Source organism: Serinus canaria, chromosome 9 (genome assembly GCF_022539315.1).
Source record: "Serinus canaria isolate serCan28SL12 chromosome 9, serCan2020, whole genome shotgun sequence".
Taxonomy (NCBI): domain Eukaryota; kingdom Metazoa; phylum Chordata; class Aves; order Passeriformes; family Fringillidae; genus Serinus; species Serinus canaria.
The window spans coordinates 2,478,810-2,493,002 of NC_066323.1; the positions used below are offsets into that span (position 1 = coordinate 2,478,810).

The 14,193-nt window shown below is 41.8% G+C and overlaps 1 protein-coding gene across 1 annotated transcript in view; it reads right to left on the reverse strand.

The window, feature by feature from the left end:
• SI (sucrase-isomaltase) overlaps positions 1-14,193 on the reverse strand; it is a 43,089-nt gene that overhangs the window by 9,865 nt on the left and 19,031 nt on the right. The window contains exons 21-36 of the mRNA XM_030227089.2: positions 13,828-13,916; positions 12,588-12,637; positions 11,159-11,329; positions 10,538-10,687; positions 8,997-9,203; positions 8,016-8,170; positions 6,256-6,424; positions 5,288-5,384; positions 4,778-4,890; positions 4,565-4,690; positions 3,732-3,860; positions 3,520-3,627; positions 3,367-3,429; positions 2,981-3,112; positions 2,296-2,380; positions 1,242-1,380 (exon numbers count right to left, since the gene is read on the reverse strand). Of these exons, the coding sequence (XP_030082949.2) occupies positions 1,242-1,380; positions 2,296-2,380; positions 2,981-3,112; positions 3,367-3,429; positions 3,520-3,627; positions 3,732-3,860; positions 4,565-4,690; positions 4,778-4,890; positions 5,288-5,384; positions 6,256-6,424; positions 8,016-8,170; positions 8,997-9,203; positions 10,538-10,687; positions 11,159-11,329; positions 12,588-12,637; positions 13,828-13,916 (1,983 nt within the window). The remainder of the gene's footprint in view (positions 1-1,241; positions 1,381-2,295; positions 2,381-2,980; positions 3,113-3,366; positions 3,430-3,519; positions 3,628-3,731; positions 3,861-4,564; positions 4,691-4,777; positions 4,891-5,287; positions 5,385-6,255; positions 6,425-8,015; positions 8,171-8,996; positions 9,204-10,537; positions 10,688-11,158; positions 11,330-12,587; positions 12,638-13,827; positions 13,917-14,193) is intronic.

Genomic DNA, 14,193 nt, shown 5'->3' on the forward strand with positions numbered 1-14,193 from the left:
CTTTTCTAGCATCCTTTATTCCTTTGTAACATATTGTCCAACACTTTAATTCTGTGCTTGCTTTCCCTGTGTCAATAATGCTTTGGAGGTGGCAGCCAAAATTTCAGAAGTGAAGACAGCAAATGTCACATGTAGAACTGCTCAGGGATGAGCAGGACCTGAGTGCTGGAGCCTCAGGCCTGCAGCTCCATAACTCTATCCATGAAAAACAATTATTCAGGTCACAAATGCTGCATTTACCTCCAAACAGTTCCTGTATTCACCAACAGGGACTCTGGCTATGCAAAAACCTCATTACAAAAGAACAGCATCCAGGCAATATCCCAGAGTTCCTGTGTCTAATGGATGGAGGACTGAAGTGACACCAGGTTACATAAAATACTGATGTTCATTTCTCAGTTACAGTCTTTTGTGCAAATAATCTTTCTGTTTGGGTGGTTTAGTATCAAAATAAATTATTGCATTTCTTCAGTTTCACAAGTACCCCTTCAGTTACTGCCAAAAATAAATTTGGGACTGAAATATATGTGTATATATATATATATATATATATATATTTATAGATAACATTCTCTATAAATTTCCAGTGTAAGAGTATCTGTGTGAGCTGTGAGATTTATTGTGGTGATTTCTGCTGCAGTGCCTCACAAAACAGAGGAAAACAGTTCATATTTAAAGCCCAGGAACGATGGTGATATTCCTTTTCCTATCAAATTCTTGTCCACTCCACTGGCTGTGCTCAACAAGGTCTTGGCAGGGGTGGCTCAGGTGAGAAACTTCTGGAGCTTCCTCGTTTCTGAGAGAGCCAAGAGGGACCTGAGCCCATCAGCAGCACTGAGTGACTTTGGGATAACAGGAATAAGAAAGGGAAAATGCAGCTCCCAACAGCACCTGGAGCTGTTCAGACTTCAGGCCCAAAGCCTGAATGAACAACGTGAGAAGAGGAGGACGGGCAAGCAAGCAAGGAGGATGAAACTTCATAATCTGAGTTAACTCCTGTATGCAAATGGACTAAAACTTATAAAAATGTGAGATCTCGTGACCAAATCCTCTTTTTCTCCCATCTTGGAGCCATCAGTGCAGAGCCAGGACTGTGGCTCCGGTCCTGCCAGGGTGTGGCCTTTGAAGGCACTTCAGTAAACACCCACTTAGTTCCTCTGAACCCCATCCAGCCTCTGTTCCAGCTCCTGGAGGCATCAGAACACACCCTGGAGGCAGCAGGGAGCATGCAGAGCACTTACAGCAGGCTGGGTCTGGCTTGGGACCATCCGTAAAGGCTGTGGACATCGTAGTGTCTGGCTGGGCTCCCATCTGGCAGGTAGTGCAGACCTTCCATGCAGGGAGTTTTGTAGATTAATCCTACTGACATGTGTCCCAAATCTTGTGCAAAGGGAAGAAACACATTTTTTATTATTATTAATATTCATGTATTAATCCTTTGAGTTACTTTTTCTTAATTTTCATAATCTGTTAGGCATTCAGTCTCTTTATGCTGTCACTTATTTATTAATAATTATAAAAATAGCATTTTCAAATTGGAATATCTCCAGTATTCCTATGCAGGTATCTGAGCCTGTGAATGTTTTAATAGTTCAGTTACAGATGCTCTTACTACAGAGGCTCAAAGAATAAACAGAGTATATCAGAAAATATTTCAAATCTTTTTGAAGACTGCCACACTAATCACATAAACAGAAAACCAGATGTGGTGGGGGGATGATCTGTGTATCTGAATATTAATTTCCTGGAAATTCTTGAGAAACCACTCATGAAACCTGAATACAACAGTAAGCAGTGAGAGTATGCTAATAAACCATTAATAAATAATTCCTAATTAGTACTACTTTACACCAGTACTTCAGGAAGGCAGAGCTAAGAAAGCGAAGCATTTCAAGCATTTGACTGCTCACATAAATGGCAATGAGAGGAGACACATGGATATTTTCTAAATATTTAATTAATTGCATTATTCATCTGAGAAAAGTGCAAAAACAGAGAGCTCAATTCTCTGGCATGCCTCAAGCAAAGCACTTAGACACAAAATAGGGACCTAAATCCATATGCAGTGAGGAGCTGGAAAGAACTTTTTTTTTTGCAAAGTGCTGCACAGCTCCTGCTGAAATACCCAGGCTTGCAGTGTGCCCAAATCTCAGGAATAAAGGGGGGCCACGTTCAGTGAGGAACTGTGGGTTTATAAATCCATCTTGATTTCAGCTTTTATGCCCAAATAGCAGATAAGAATTTATGTAGGAACCAGAAAAACCCGAAACTCTTGTAAGGAAGAATCAGACTTACGAGGCATGTAGGGGGGATAATTTAGGAGCTCGTTCCTGCAGCCACCCATGGCGCCATTCATAAAAGCTGCTGGTTCATTCATGTCCTAAAAACACAGAGTGAAACCCCTTAGTTGGCTACAGAACACCATAAATCCTGAATTACACACAAGCAGTGTTGCAGGGCTCCTCAGGAGCCTCAGCTGGAAATCCCATGTTCCATAAAAAGGCAGGGAAAGGACTTTCCATGAGGGCATGGAGTGACAGGAAAAGGGAGATGGTTTTGAGCTGAAGGAGGGAGAGATTAGGGGGGGTATTGGGAAGGAATTGTTCCCTGGGAGGGTGGGCAGGCAGGGTGCCCAGAGCAGCTGTGGCTGCCCCTGGATCCCTGGAAGTGTCCAAGGCCAGGCTGGACATTGGGGTTGGAGCAGCCTGGGACGGTGGAAGGTGTCCCTGCACATGGCAGGGAGCAGGAATAGAAGATTTTTAAGATCTCTTCCAGCCCAGACTATTCTGTAATTCAGCAATTCTTTGTTTCAAGGGAACAACCTCCAAGATCTGTAAGTCCAACATTTCCTTAATGGGAATTTTACACTGGATAATTCTGCCAGAGCAGTGCAGATACTGAGAATCAGGAACTGGGGCCCTCTTCACCAGTGTGGGGCAGAGAAAAACAACCCAGAAATCAGATGCATTTCCACACTTACAGTCCACAGCCCATCAAACTTGAGGCTTTTTGAGGGGTCGGGATTGTTGTAGACCTCCAGGATTTCCCTCTTGTACCACTCCAACGTGGAATTGCGGAAGAAGTCTGGGAAAGCACAATGGGACACGTAGTTCTGTAAAAATAGAAGGAAAACAAGACAGATGAGGGGACTGAAGGCATTCCATAGTTAAAAGTCTGGAATTAAAAAAAAAAAAATAAATTAAAAGATGACAAAAAATAATTGCTTGGTCGCCAAGATTTTTGGCTTTTAGGAAGGCTTAACCAGTTTCTGCACTTTATTCCTGCCATGAGATTTATCAATGATTTTGCTGCTATTTTAATTGATTCATGTCTATATTTGAGCCCAGAACCAAACCACGTATTTACCTCTACTTGGTCTTCATGAGGCAGTGACTCATTGATTTGGACATTGGGAAGAAACGACCAGACCTAACGGGACAAAGAAGATTTTAAATAATCAAGCCACACTAAACACAAACTTCAACAACACAAAGTTAAATACTCATCCCTGGACAGTACCTTGGAATACATGATTTCTTTGGTATCAGGCCACTGCACAAAGATATCATCAGCCACACCTCTGGTGAAGGCAGGATAATCGGTTTCATTCCCAGAAATGGCTGGATCCTACAAACAGAAACACTTTTACCCTTAGGCTCAAAACTCACATTGAATATCTTCTTCATTTTGTGATGCTGTATTGGAATTTAAAAACAATATTGCAGACTGACCAGGATAATGATAAATCTCATTCCTTCCGCTTTGATTTTGTTGACCAGAGCCGGTAATCCAGCAAAACGTGGGGAAAGGGTGAAGTCCAGGTTCCTTTCCATGTAGTCAATATCTACATATTGGACATCCTGAAATTAGAAAAAAAACCCAATTAATTTTAAATTATTTTCTCCTCTTTTTTGCCAAATATTGAAAATTGTCCAAAATAAATAAAATATGGAACTTTTGATGTGTAAAATTTGAAGCAGTGGTAACTTAATGCTGCAGATGTTAATGAATATTACACAAACTATGAGCAAAATAAACCTTTCACTGCTGCATCTAAATTGAGGGGAGAAATTGATACAAAATACAGAAAAAAATTGATTTGTCTGTACATATGTACACAGAAACTGCACCTGTATTTCCATAGCTATAAGGAAACAACGGGAATAGCTGTTCTCTATTGAAACATTGATATTATTATATTTAAAATGAATCCACATTCCATTTATAGCATAATTTTGTTAGGTCTAGGTGCTATTCCTACTACCCCAACAACAACCTGGGCCAAATCACAGCTGACTTGACACAGAGCATTATGGCAATGAAATTATGCTGCTTCATTTTTCTCCCTGCTGGTTTTTCTCAATCACTGCTCCTTCCTGGCATTCTTTGGTGTGAATAATTCAGAAAATTAAACAGCTTTTAACACAGCCCGGAGTCCGTGACACAAAACTTGCTCTTCTCTACCGCAGCAGGGGTGTTTTTGGTGGGTTACTGCTCTAGAGTTTAAATGGATTTAGTCAGTGCTACAAAGCCAAATCTCAAATGTTGTTTGCTCCCAACGTACGTGGGGAATCTGAGCCGCCTTCATTCCCTCCACGAGCTGGGCGACCTCCGAGTCGTTGGCGTAGCCGTAGCGGCACAGCTGGAACCCCAGGGACCAGTAGGGTGGCATGACTGGGCGCCCAATCAGCTGAAAAGAGGAAAGGAGGCTCGTGGTGAGGAGGGGGAAGAGAAACCAACCCGGCCCACCAAAGCCCAGCCGCAGTCGGGCTCCTACCTCGGTGTACTCCTGGACCACGAGCTCGGGGGTGGGGCCCAGGACCACGTAGAAGTCGAGGATTCCTCCGATGGTGCGGTAGGTCAGGGCAGGGGTGGGCTGGAAGGTCACGTCTGGAAGTGGAGGGAAGGAAGTGAGGAAAGGGGGCCTGGATTTGCTGCTGGTGCAAAAGGCTGACTGCAAAAATGGAGCGCGCGGAGGAGGAGGGAGAGAAACAATTGACAAAGGACCAGAAAAGGGGGGGTGGCTTCCAACTGACAGAGAGGGGGCTTAGGTGGGATATTGGGAAGAAATTGTTCCCTGTGAGGGGGGTGAGGCCCTGAGGTTGCCCAGAGAGGCTGTGGCTGCCCCTGGATCCCTGGAAGTGCCCAAGGCCAGGTTGGACAAGGCTTGGAGCACCAGGGACAGTGGAAGGTGTCCCTGCAGGGGGGTGGAACAGCATGAGCTTTAATGTCCCTTCCAAGCCAGACCATTCCATGATTTCATGAGATGAAATGAAGGTTTTCTTACCCATCGCATTGCTGTTAAGCAAGAGAACTCCGTGGGCATTGCCATCTTCTTCAAGAGCCATATAAAATGGATGAAAACCATAGGAATTCAACTTGTACTGCAAATAAAACAAAATACATTTTACTGTACTTAGTCAATGCTACGAAGCCAACATTGCAAACATTTGCTCTTTAACATTTAATAATAAATTTAATAAAATGTGAGACAGTTGCCAAACATGGCAAATAAACTTTAAATTTAATCACCTAAACCCTGCCTAACCTCAAAACAGACCTGCAGAAGGTCACGTGGAGCTTCACAATTTGTCAGGCTTGTCAAGACTGCTCAGGCAGGAAGGAACGCCAAGGTATTGTTGAATTTAAATTTCACTAATGAGAAGGGGCTTCCTCAGGACAAAACTTTCCCTTCTTTGCAAACAGAACCAGGTGTCTGCGTGCTCAGGAGGTGCTGGTGACATTATATTTAATTTTCTCAAGGTGTGTTCCAGCCTGAACTGGAAGTCAGAGCTATAATTAGCTGTTGCTATTTCATTGGCCATTCCCTGATCATTGGAAATTTGCTATCTTGTAGGAAATAAGACAAATAAACAGAGATAAGATTTCTGCTTTACCTGTGCAAGTATTAAATTAATCCCCAAGCAATAGGAATCGTTCTGACTCACGTCTAATTTTCAAAACAATGAGCAGAGAAGAATTAAAAAAGGAGGAACGTGCTGCTACTCCTAAGCCATCTGTCATCTTCCAACATCTGACTGAGGGCCTGAGCTCCTCACATTGTTCCTGCAGGTCCCAAATAATGGGTTTACAAATGACCTTTGCCATGGAGACACCATCTAAATTGCAAACTGGTAAATATGCCCAGAGCCAATGCCCAATTCCAGCAGACATCCATTGGATTTGACAGTCGTGCTGAACATTTCTGCACTCCTTGGCTCAGAAATCACATTTTCTCCTTCTTTGCCCACTTACAGCTGGAGGCTGGTCCCTGGTGAACATTCCCCAGGTGTTCCAGTCCATGTTGTGGCGGAAGGTGGGGTGCTCCGTCTCTCCGAACCCGTAGATGTACTGGGATGCCAGGCGGGTGGAAATCTGGATGAACATGTCACTGAAGGTGAAGGTGGGCAGGCCTGAATTCCAGCTGAAGTGGGAAGAGGAAAGGGAAAATTAGAATAGAGCGTCCTCAGGGCTGTGTGTCTGGCAGGCAATTCCTTTTGAGCCACTCTTTTTCTCTGGAGATCTTGCTCTTCAGTAGAAGTGGACTGAAACTGTTGAGGTTATAAAAAAAAAACTTAAAGGACATGAAATGGGGGTGTGTAAGAACTGCTGGAGAGTTTAGGGACACCAAATCCTCTGCATCTCTGAGAGAGAAATAGCACACAGGCATCGTGCGCAGAAAGTTGTGCCGTATTTTGGAAATTTAGAGAGAAAATGCGTTTCAGGACACTGCAATCCTGTTTTCCTCCCAGACAGAGCACTGGAGCCACATGGAATATAGTAAACAAAGTGCTTTTTACAGCTCACTGAGCTTTCTGTGCAGATTGCACTGGAAGGTCACATTTATTATAAATCAGCAGCTTTCCAGTTAGAAATCAAACTGTAGCCTGGTGGGCTCTGGCAGAGAATTTCAGTGCTCCAGGAGCTTCAGGAGCAGGTTGAACTCTTATTCTCATTGGCAAAGGGAACTCAACTCACAATTAAATTTTGAGTACTTAAAAAATTAAATAAAATTGGTTTTTTGAATGAAAAAACTGAACACACTCAACTGTTCTCTGTTTTCTAACTCTGACTTCATCAAGGAAAAATGAAGCTCCTGTCAGACTCATCTCTTGTGTTACCAAAACCCATCTCAAGTTAGTTGGGACACCACTTCCTTCTATTTTTTCCCTAACCTGTGGAAACTGGGAATATTTCTCTGTCTGCTCTGGGGTGCCCTGACCCCTAGGGCAGCACTGACTCTGACCCTCATTCATGGAGAAAGTTTCCCAGACTTCAAGATAGACTGGAACCCACAAAAGTGTGAAATAGATTATAGAGAGCAGTGCAGGTGTGTCACTGGGTGAGAAATTGAGGGTTTGGGGTTTTTAGTTGTGGATGGAAGCAAGGTGGAGGGCACAGGGTGTGGTCCTGGGTTTCTTCTTCACCTTCTTCTTCCTCCTTCTCCATGGGTTTGGGGGCATTTTGTAATTGGGTGGAAAAGTCCCCATTGCAGCTCTGTGGGATCAGTTATTGGGTTTAAAGGGAAAATAATTCAGGTGTCAGCTCTTAATTGGAGAGTTTAGTCCTAAAAGACCTTGGAACAAGAGATTGTTGGGCATTTTGTGCCTTCTAATGAAAAGCTGCTGAACTGACAGCAGTGAGACTGTTTTACTGATAAGAAATAATGAACACCTGAGTCTGAACATGAATTACTGTCTCAAGTGTCTTCAATCCAGACCCAGAAAAACCCACAACTGGCACCCCCACTCTAACCATTCCCCAAAACTGACCCAAATGGCCAATCCTTAATGAGCTGTGCTCAGGCCAATCCTAAATGAGTGCTGTGGTCACTTAAGGAATATTTTAGGAACCGCAGAAAATCCTTTTGCCTCCCAGAAACTTGGGGAGCGCACAAGGAACAACCTTCAGAGTCGCCATGCTCTTCACTCCAACACGTGCACAGAGAGGGTTTGACATGAAAAATGCCACCAAAAAGGTGTGGCACAGAATGCCAGAGGGTGGCAGTGGCTTACATGACGGTCCCCGTGCTCCGGCGGCGCACTTGGATCCCGAAGGGATTGATCTGGACCGAGACGTCGTAGAGCCGCTCCTGGCTGGAGCTCGAGGGGGAGCTGGGCAGGTTCAGGGGCACGGGCACCTCGTACCGTGGGTTTGCATAATCATAGATCTGTGAAGAGAAAGTCAGTTTATTTAAGCAAGTCAGTCGTTTGGAACCTGAATCTGATCTAGATTTTAAAACACCTGCTGTGGCATTTTCGTTCAGATGCACGGTCTTGAACCATTCCTTTCACAGGATTTTGCTGGGGGCAAAAATATCCCAACCAACCAAACTTAAAGATTTGTTTTGGATCATGAATGGCTCATCTAATTACCTACATGAATTTAAAGTATATACTTATATTTAGAATATAGGTGTCTATACACTTTGGTGTATATACTTTGTACATAGGTGTCTATACTTTGCAAGCGTGATAAAATATTTTCTAGTTCTTCTTTTATTCAACTTTGAGGATTCTTTTTCAGGTGTTCTGTATTTTGAAAGCTGATAGAAGTTAGTTTTTGATGTCTGACCGCTTAGCTCAATATTGTTAAACACAGGGCAATAAATTACAGCTAAACAACAGTGGACAATTTTAGATGGACATTTTTAGAATAGAAGTGCAATGGGGGATGTAAAAATAAACTGTTGAGTCATGAGAGCACCTGCAGATAAATTTACCTGCATATTAACAAAATACTTTCAAAGTTCCTGTTTGACATGACAAGCATACACTGGCATTATACCTTTGATTCAGGTAATTTCTTTGTAAAATTGAGCTCTAGGATTCTAGGACAAAAAAAAAAAAGATGCAAGCTAAGAGCAATAATAATTGCTTAGAAGGAGAAGCAAACTTACACAAGGCTGCTTCTCTCTGTGAAATATAAATCTGGCCATAAAAAGCCCTCTGAATTTCCATCAATAAAACATTTGAGGAATTCTGGGCTGGCTTTACCTTAAACTGCAGCATGTTGTTGAGATGATATTTCACCTCCAGGCGCAGGGTGCTGATGGGGGCAGTGTAAGCCTCGTTAGCCCTGGCCCTGGAGTCATCGAAGCCGAGGGTGGCCACAATCCCAGTGGAGGAATATTCAATGTTCTGTACCAGGTAAGGATTGTTGGAGCTGTAGTAGCAGGCGGGAACGCTTGGGTTTGATGTCTCCTGGTGCAAACAGAGAGGAGTTCCAGGTTAGCAAAGCAGCTGGGTGTTTTATTGGGTATGAGCATGGAATCCTGTTTTTATCAGGTCTGTGTTAAATGGGGAATTGGGGGGAAAATTAATGGAATCCTGAATAAAGAAATAATACAGAATAATCTCTAGGCTGGCTCAGGTGTAATGAAGCCATCCAGTGAAGGCTGTACAAATGGTGCAGTCAGGAAACTGAATCCTCCTGCAATTAAGGAGGATTTAATTTCTCCATCTCTGAGATCTTCAGATCAATCCCTCAACATGGTTTAATCTTGGCTTGTGGGAATTCCTAAACTTTGTCCCTTTTCATCCCATTTCTCTCTGGCCACCTTCAAGGAGATGTGCCCAAAACCCATTTCATACTCAGGCAGCATCAGAGCAGATCTTTCACTGCCTTTATTCACACAAATTATCCTTAATATATCCAGTGAAAATTACATCCTACTCATCTGAGATCTCCTGACATTTCCAAATGTCCAAAATGACAAAAAATCCTTTTGGTAGTGCAACAAAACCAGAGCAGCTCATCAACTGCTCCAGCAGGTGCTGGTGTAGGAGCAGCCAGCACTGAATTTTGGATTTCATTCCTATAGGAAAGGCCCAAAATGGGCATTTTAGGTTTAGAAGAACAGACAATAATTTAGCTGGAGGCACCCTCTGAAGTTCAGCCCTGCCAGGCCATGTTGTTCCCACATTTTATTAATAACTAATAATATTTATACATAAAACCATGTATTTATATAATTACATGTATTTATTATAATTCCCACATTTTATTAATAACTAATAATATTTATACATAAAACCATGTGCTAAAGAACTTCATGTTAAAGCAGCTCCTTGATGCAGATATCAACAAGTTTACAAATGAATCAAGATTTTTGTGGAATTCAAGGATTTCCTGTCAGACTGAGATCCAGAGGAGTTAATTTGACTTAAAATGTCCCTGGGTGACACGAAGGTGACACAAAGGGGCTGAGCCTTGCAGGCCATGGTGCCACTGAGGCAGATGAGGCAGCTGAATATCCTCTTCTGCTTTTTCATAACTCTAACATTATTTCTGTTCATCTTTCAAAAAATATCTCATTTTTCCTCAACTCCTGATACAATGGGGTAGAATTTAAGTGGTTGTCAACTACTGAGGTAAATAAAATCCATCAGAACAGTCCAGCTGAGGCCCATTTTATTTAAACCTGACAAATCTCCCAGACCACTTTTATTCTGTAACAACCACAAAGGAAATCCTTTTATTCTGGACTTTTTGGAGGTTTTTTTTGTCTCATTATTTTAGAGAAATAATGACTTACTTCCCAGGTACAGCCAAGTTGTTGACATTTTTCTTTTGTGGCATTAGGGCTGGGATGACAATCAAATCTTTCATTAATATTCGTAGTTAGAGTCCATCTGATTGTGTAAGATTTTCCCAGTTCAAGCTGAAGTCCTTTTATAACAGCAACCTTATAAATATGAAACAATAACCAGTTATTAAATGGCACATCCCATCCAGCCTTCCTTCAGTCAGAGGAGGTGCTGGTCCTTAGGAGTAATAGAGTTAAAAACTGAAAATTCACAAAATTGATTCTGTAAGATTTGATAAAGTCTCACTTTCACAAAGACACACAACTGATATTTTTACAGATAAAATCTGAAGAATTAAGACTCTAAAAATATGGAGTTGATGCCACAGCTTCCTTGGAAGCAAAGAGGAATAAATACATGAAATAAGCTGTCTGCTGCACTGCAAGCATAACTGAGATGCACTTTTATGCAGCAGAGTTGAGTGCAATTGCAGTTTTATTCTGTAATAAAATTCACATTGTATTTCACTGAAACAACATTGGCACCGAGTACTGTCCTTTGCAATGTATAAAATAAAGTTGATGCAATTTTAAACATGTTTACTTTCCATTTCCCTGTTATTGCTTTACCTTTGTGGCGTGACTGTAGGTGATATTAGGGGTATAACCCTGCACAACATTGTTCTGAGACACAGAAACTGATTCTATTTCCTGGGACAATCCCAAAATCTTGATTTCCTCAAATTTCAGGTTGTTTGGATCAGCATAATTGCTGTGTGTAGCAGTCATTTGTAGAGCATTCTGAAAAATAACACAGTGGTCATTTTCTTCTTTTAAAAATCTGCCAAAAGTCCTCCTGATTTAACATTTTTTTTCTATGAAGATTTTTATATTGTAGCATAAATAAACCAATATCTTTTCCCACACATATTAATTATTGCTCTGCTAGTTGTTATCACAAAAAAGCTTTTCTGCCAGGTACAAACTAATCTTCAGAGTGGTGTTTCAGCTTTTTTCCCGTGCTTGGGAGGTAAAGAAAGGCTGGGGTGGGTCTGTGGCAGGGCAGATGAGCTCCAGACTCGCTGGGTTCCAGCATCCCAAGGTGCTCACTTCTCCTGATATAAAATTCCCCTTGCCATGAGTTATTGTTCAGATGAAGAGTCCAAGCAGAGGAAGAGCACCACGGCTGTGACACGTGTGTGGAACTTCCTTATTGCCCTCCCAGGGAAGGCTGAGGTTAATTGTTAATTCAAATGGCATCACAGCCAAGTCATGATTTGGCTGCTGGGGTTTCAAACTCCAACAGCAACTGGGGTGTCTTATCTACAAATGATTCTTTGATTAGTTGTGATTCAAAAAATTACTAATGCATGTGCTCCACTCGTGTTCCTCTGCATTCTCTCAGTTTATGCTCTTCCATCATGGCAAAGGAATGAATACCTTTACCCAATATTAATGTTATTATTATTATCATTGTACAAATAATATGTTACCATGCTGTTGGCAATCCTTGTTTGGTGATAGTTCCTGTCAATATTAGATAGAAACACTCTCAGGACTCCACCCTGACCTCCCTGAACCCTGCAAAGGCACTTTCACCTGGGAATAACACAATAAAATTTAATCCCAGAGCAGTTTCTGGGGGTTCAGGCAAACTGTGGGTCTCCCTCACTCTTTGGACACATTCTGCTGTATTTTCACAGAATAAAAATATATCTATTTTTTACAGTGCCACTATTTTGAGAATCACAAGCACTTCATGCTTCTCCTTTTTGACTCTGTTATAAAAGCCTCTTGCCCTTTAGAGTTCTCTTGTTCAGTGAATATTGCTGATGAGTTTATTACGTGGAAGGAAATAGGAGTTATTTAGATAGTTCTATTAACTAGGAGAAAGAAGCACAACAGATTTCACCCAGTTAAATGGAGTATTTTGAGCATGATTCCTCTTGGCTTTGGCAAATGTTTTGTTTTCCAGCAAATCTTACAGGAGAATAAAGAGGGAAAAGAATGCTCTTAAAAGATGCTGGATAAAAATCAGAAATTAAAATCAAATACTTACGTTGGAAACTTTGAACTCATAGTAAATGTAGGCTTTGTTGTCAATTGTACCTAAAAGGTAAAGAAAGAAGTTACAGCTGGAGTGCAGGAAAGAATAAAATTGAAGTAGGGCAGTGCCACTGCTAGAGACCAATTAACTGTTAATTATCAGGACTGCATTCAAAGCTGCACTAAGCAACTCAAATATTTACTGCTGTTTCTTTGAGGAACTGAAATATCCCTTTTCCTTTGGCCAGTCTCCCAGGAGACCTAATTTTTTCCACAAAAATTCATTGAAAGCAGCTCTTCTAAAATGTAGTGGGCTTTTTTTTATTCTATTGTTATTTTTTCTTAGTTTGTCTTAAACATAAAAGTTTTGATCAAAGCTAATCCTTTAACATAACCTAAATAAGGATTCTTCATACAAAAATAATGGTGATGATGATAGTAATAATGAGAAATGCCATGGAACCATAAGAGAGGAAATAACTCATGACCAGAAAAAAGAAATACAAAGTGTGATCAAAGTTACTTTTTTTTCCTACATAAGAAAAGACAAATCCTGCCACCACAAGCAAATGGCAAATGGTTCCCCTGTAAGAGTGCAACCTGTGAGTTTTGGGCAGGCCATGAAGTGATGAAATGTTTTATTGCTTTGTTTGGCAGCAGCAGGGAGGGCGGCGATGGCTTTGTTATTTCAGGCCAGAGGAGCAGGTGGAGCTGCCACCCCCATGCCCAGCAGCCACCCAAGGCCTGCTGGATTTATGGCAGCAATCATCAGCTGAAGCACTGCTCCATGTCTTAAAAGCAGCCCCAGCTTTGCTAAATTCCAAAAAGCAGAGGCTGGGGGGTTTTCCTGGGAGATACAATTGGCACAGGCCACAAGGATAAGGAGCTGTACAAGAGGAATGTACAAGGTTTTCCAATATTGATGTTCAGGGACCTCCCTGGATGGGCAGTGGTTTGCCTAAATCCCATGGGAAAATCCGTCCTGTCCCCTCCTGACAATCTAAAGATTTCTGCTGAAAACCAGAGGTTTGACCTCAGATAGAGCCTTGTGTCTTTTTCTGTACTTCTGTCGAATTAAATCATTACTCCAACCTTACATTAATAACAGCCACAGTTTTCTGCTTCAGAGTGATGGAAACCATTTGATTTGTGGGCAAGTAGCAGCAGTGTGTTGCAAGGCCTTCTTTTCCAGCAGGAACATCGAAGTCTGAGCACATCAGATCTTTGTTAACCACATCTATTTCACTGCTCACCTGTAGATTCTCCATCATCCCAGAACAAATCCCCAGAAGCTTCACCGTTGACATCCAGGGCAATGATGAGTCCCATCGGATTCTTGCGGCTGTGGAAAGAGAGATTTGTGTGTGCAACAAACATCTGAACACTCTCAGTGCATCCCCCATCTTCATGCAAGAGTGAAACACCCAACAGGGTCACAATCCTTGGAGAACCGCCCCAATTAAGTTTAATCCTCGGTTTCCTTTAATTTTCATGCAAATGGATTAAAGTACCCGGTGAGTTTACACATTTCCATACAAATAATTCATCACTAAAGGTGTGGAAGTGAGGTTTGGCTCACAGCTATTCCCACATTTCAAGGTGAAAATCCTAAATACAAC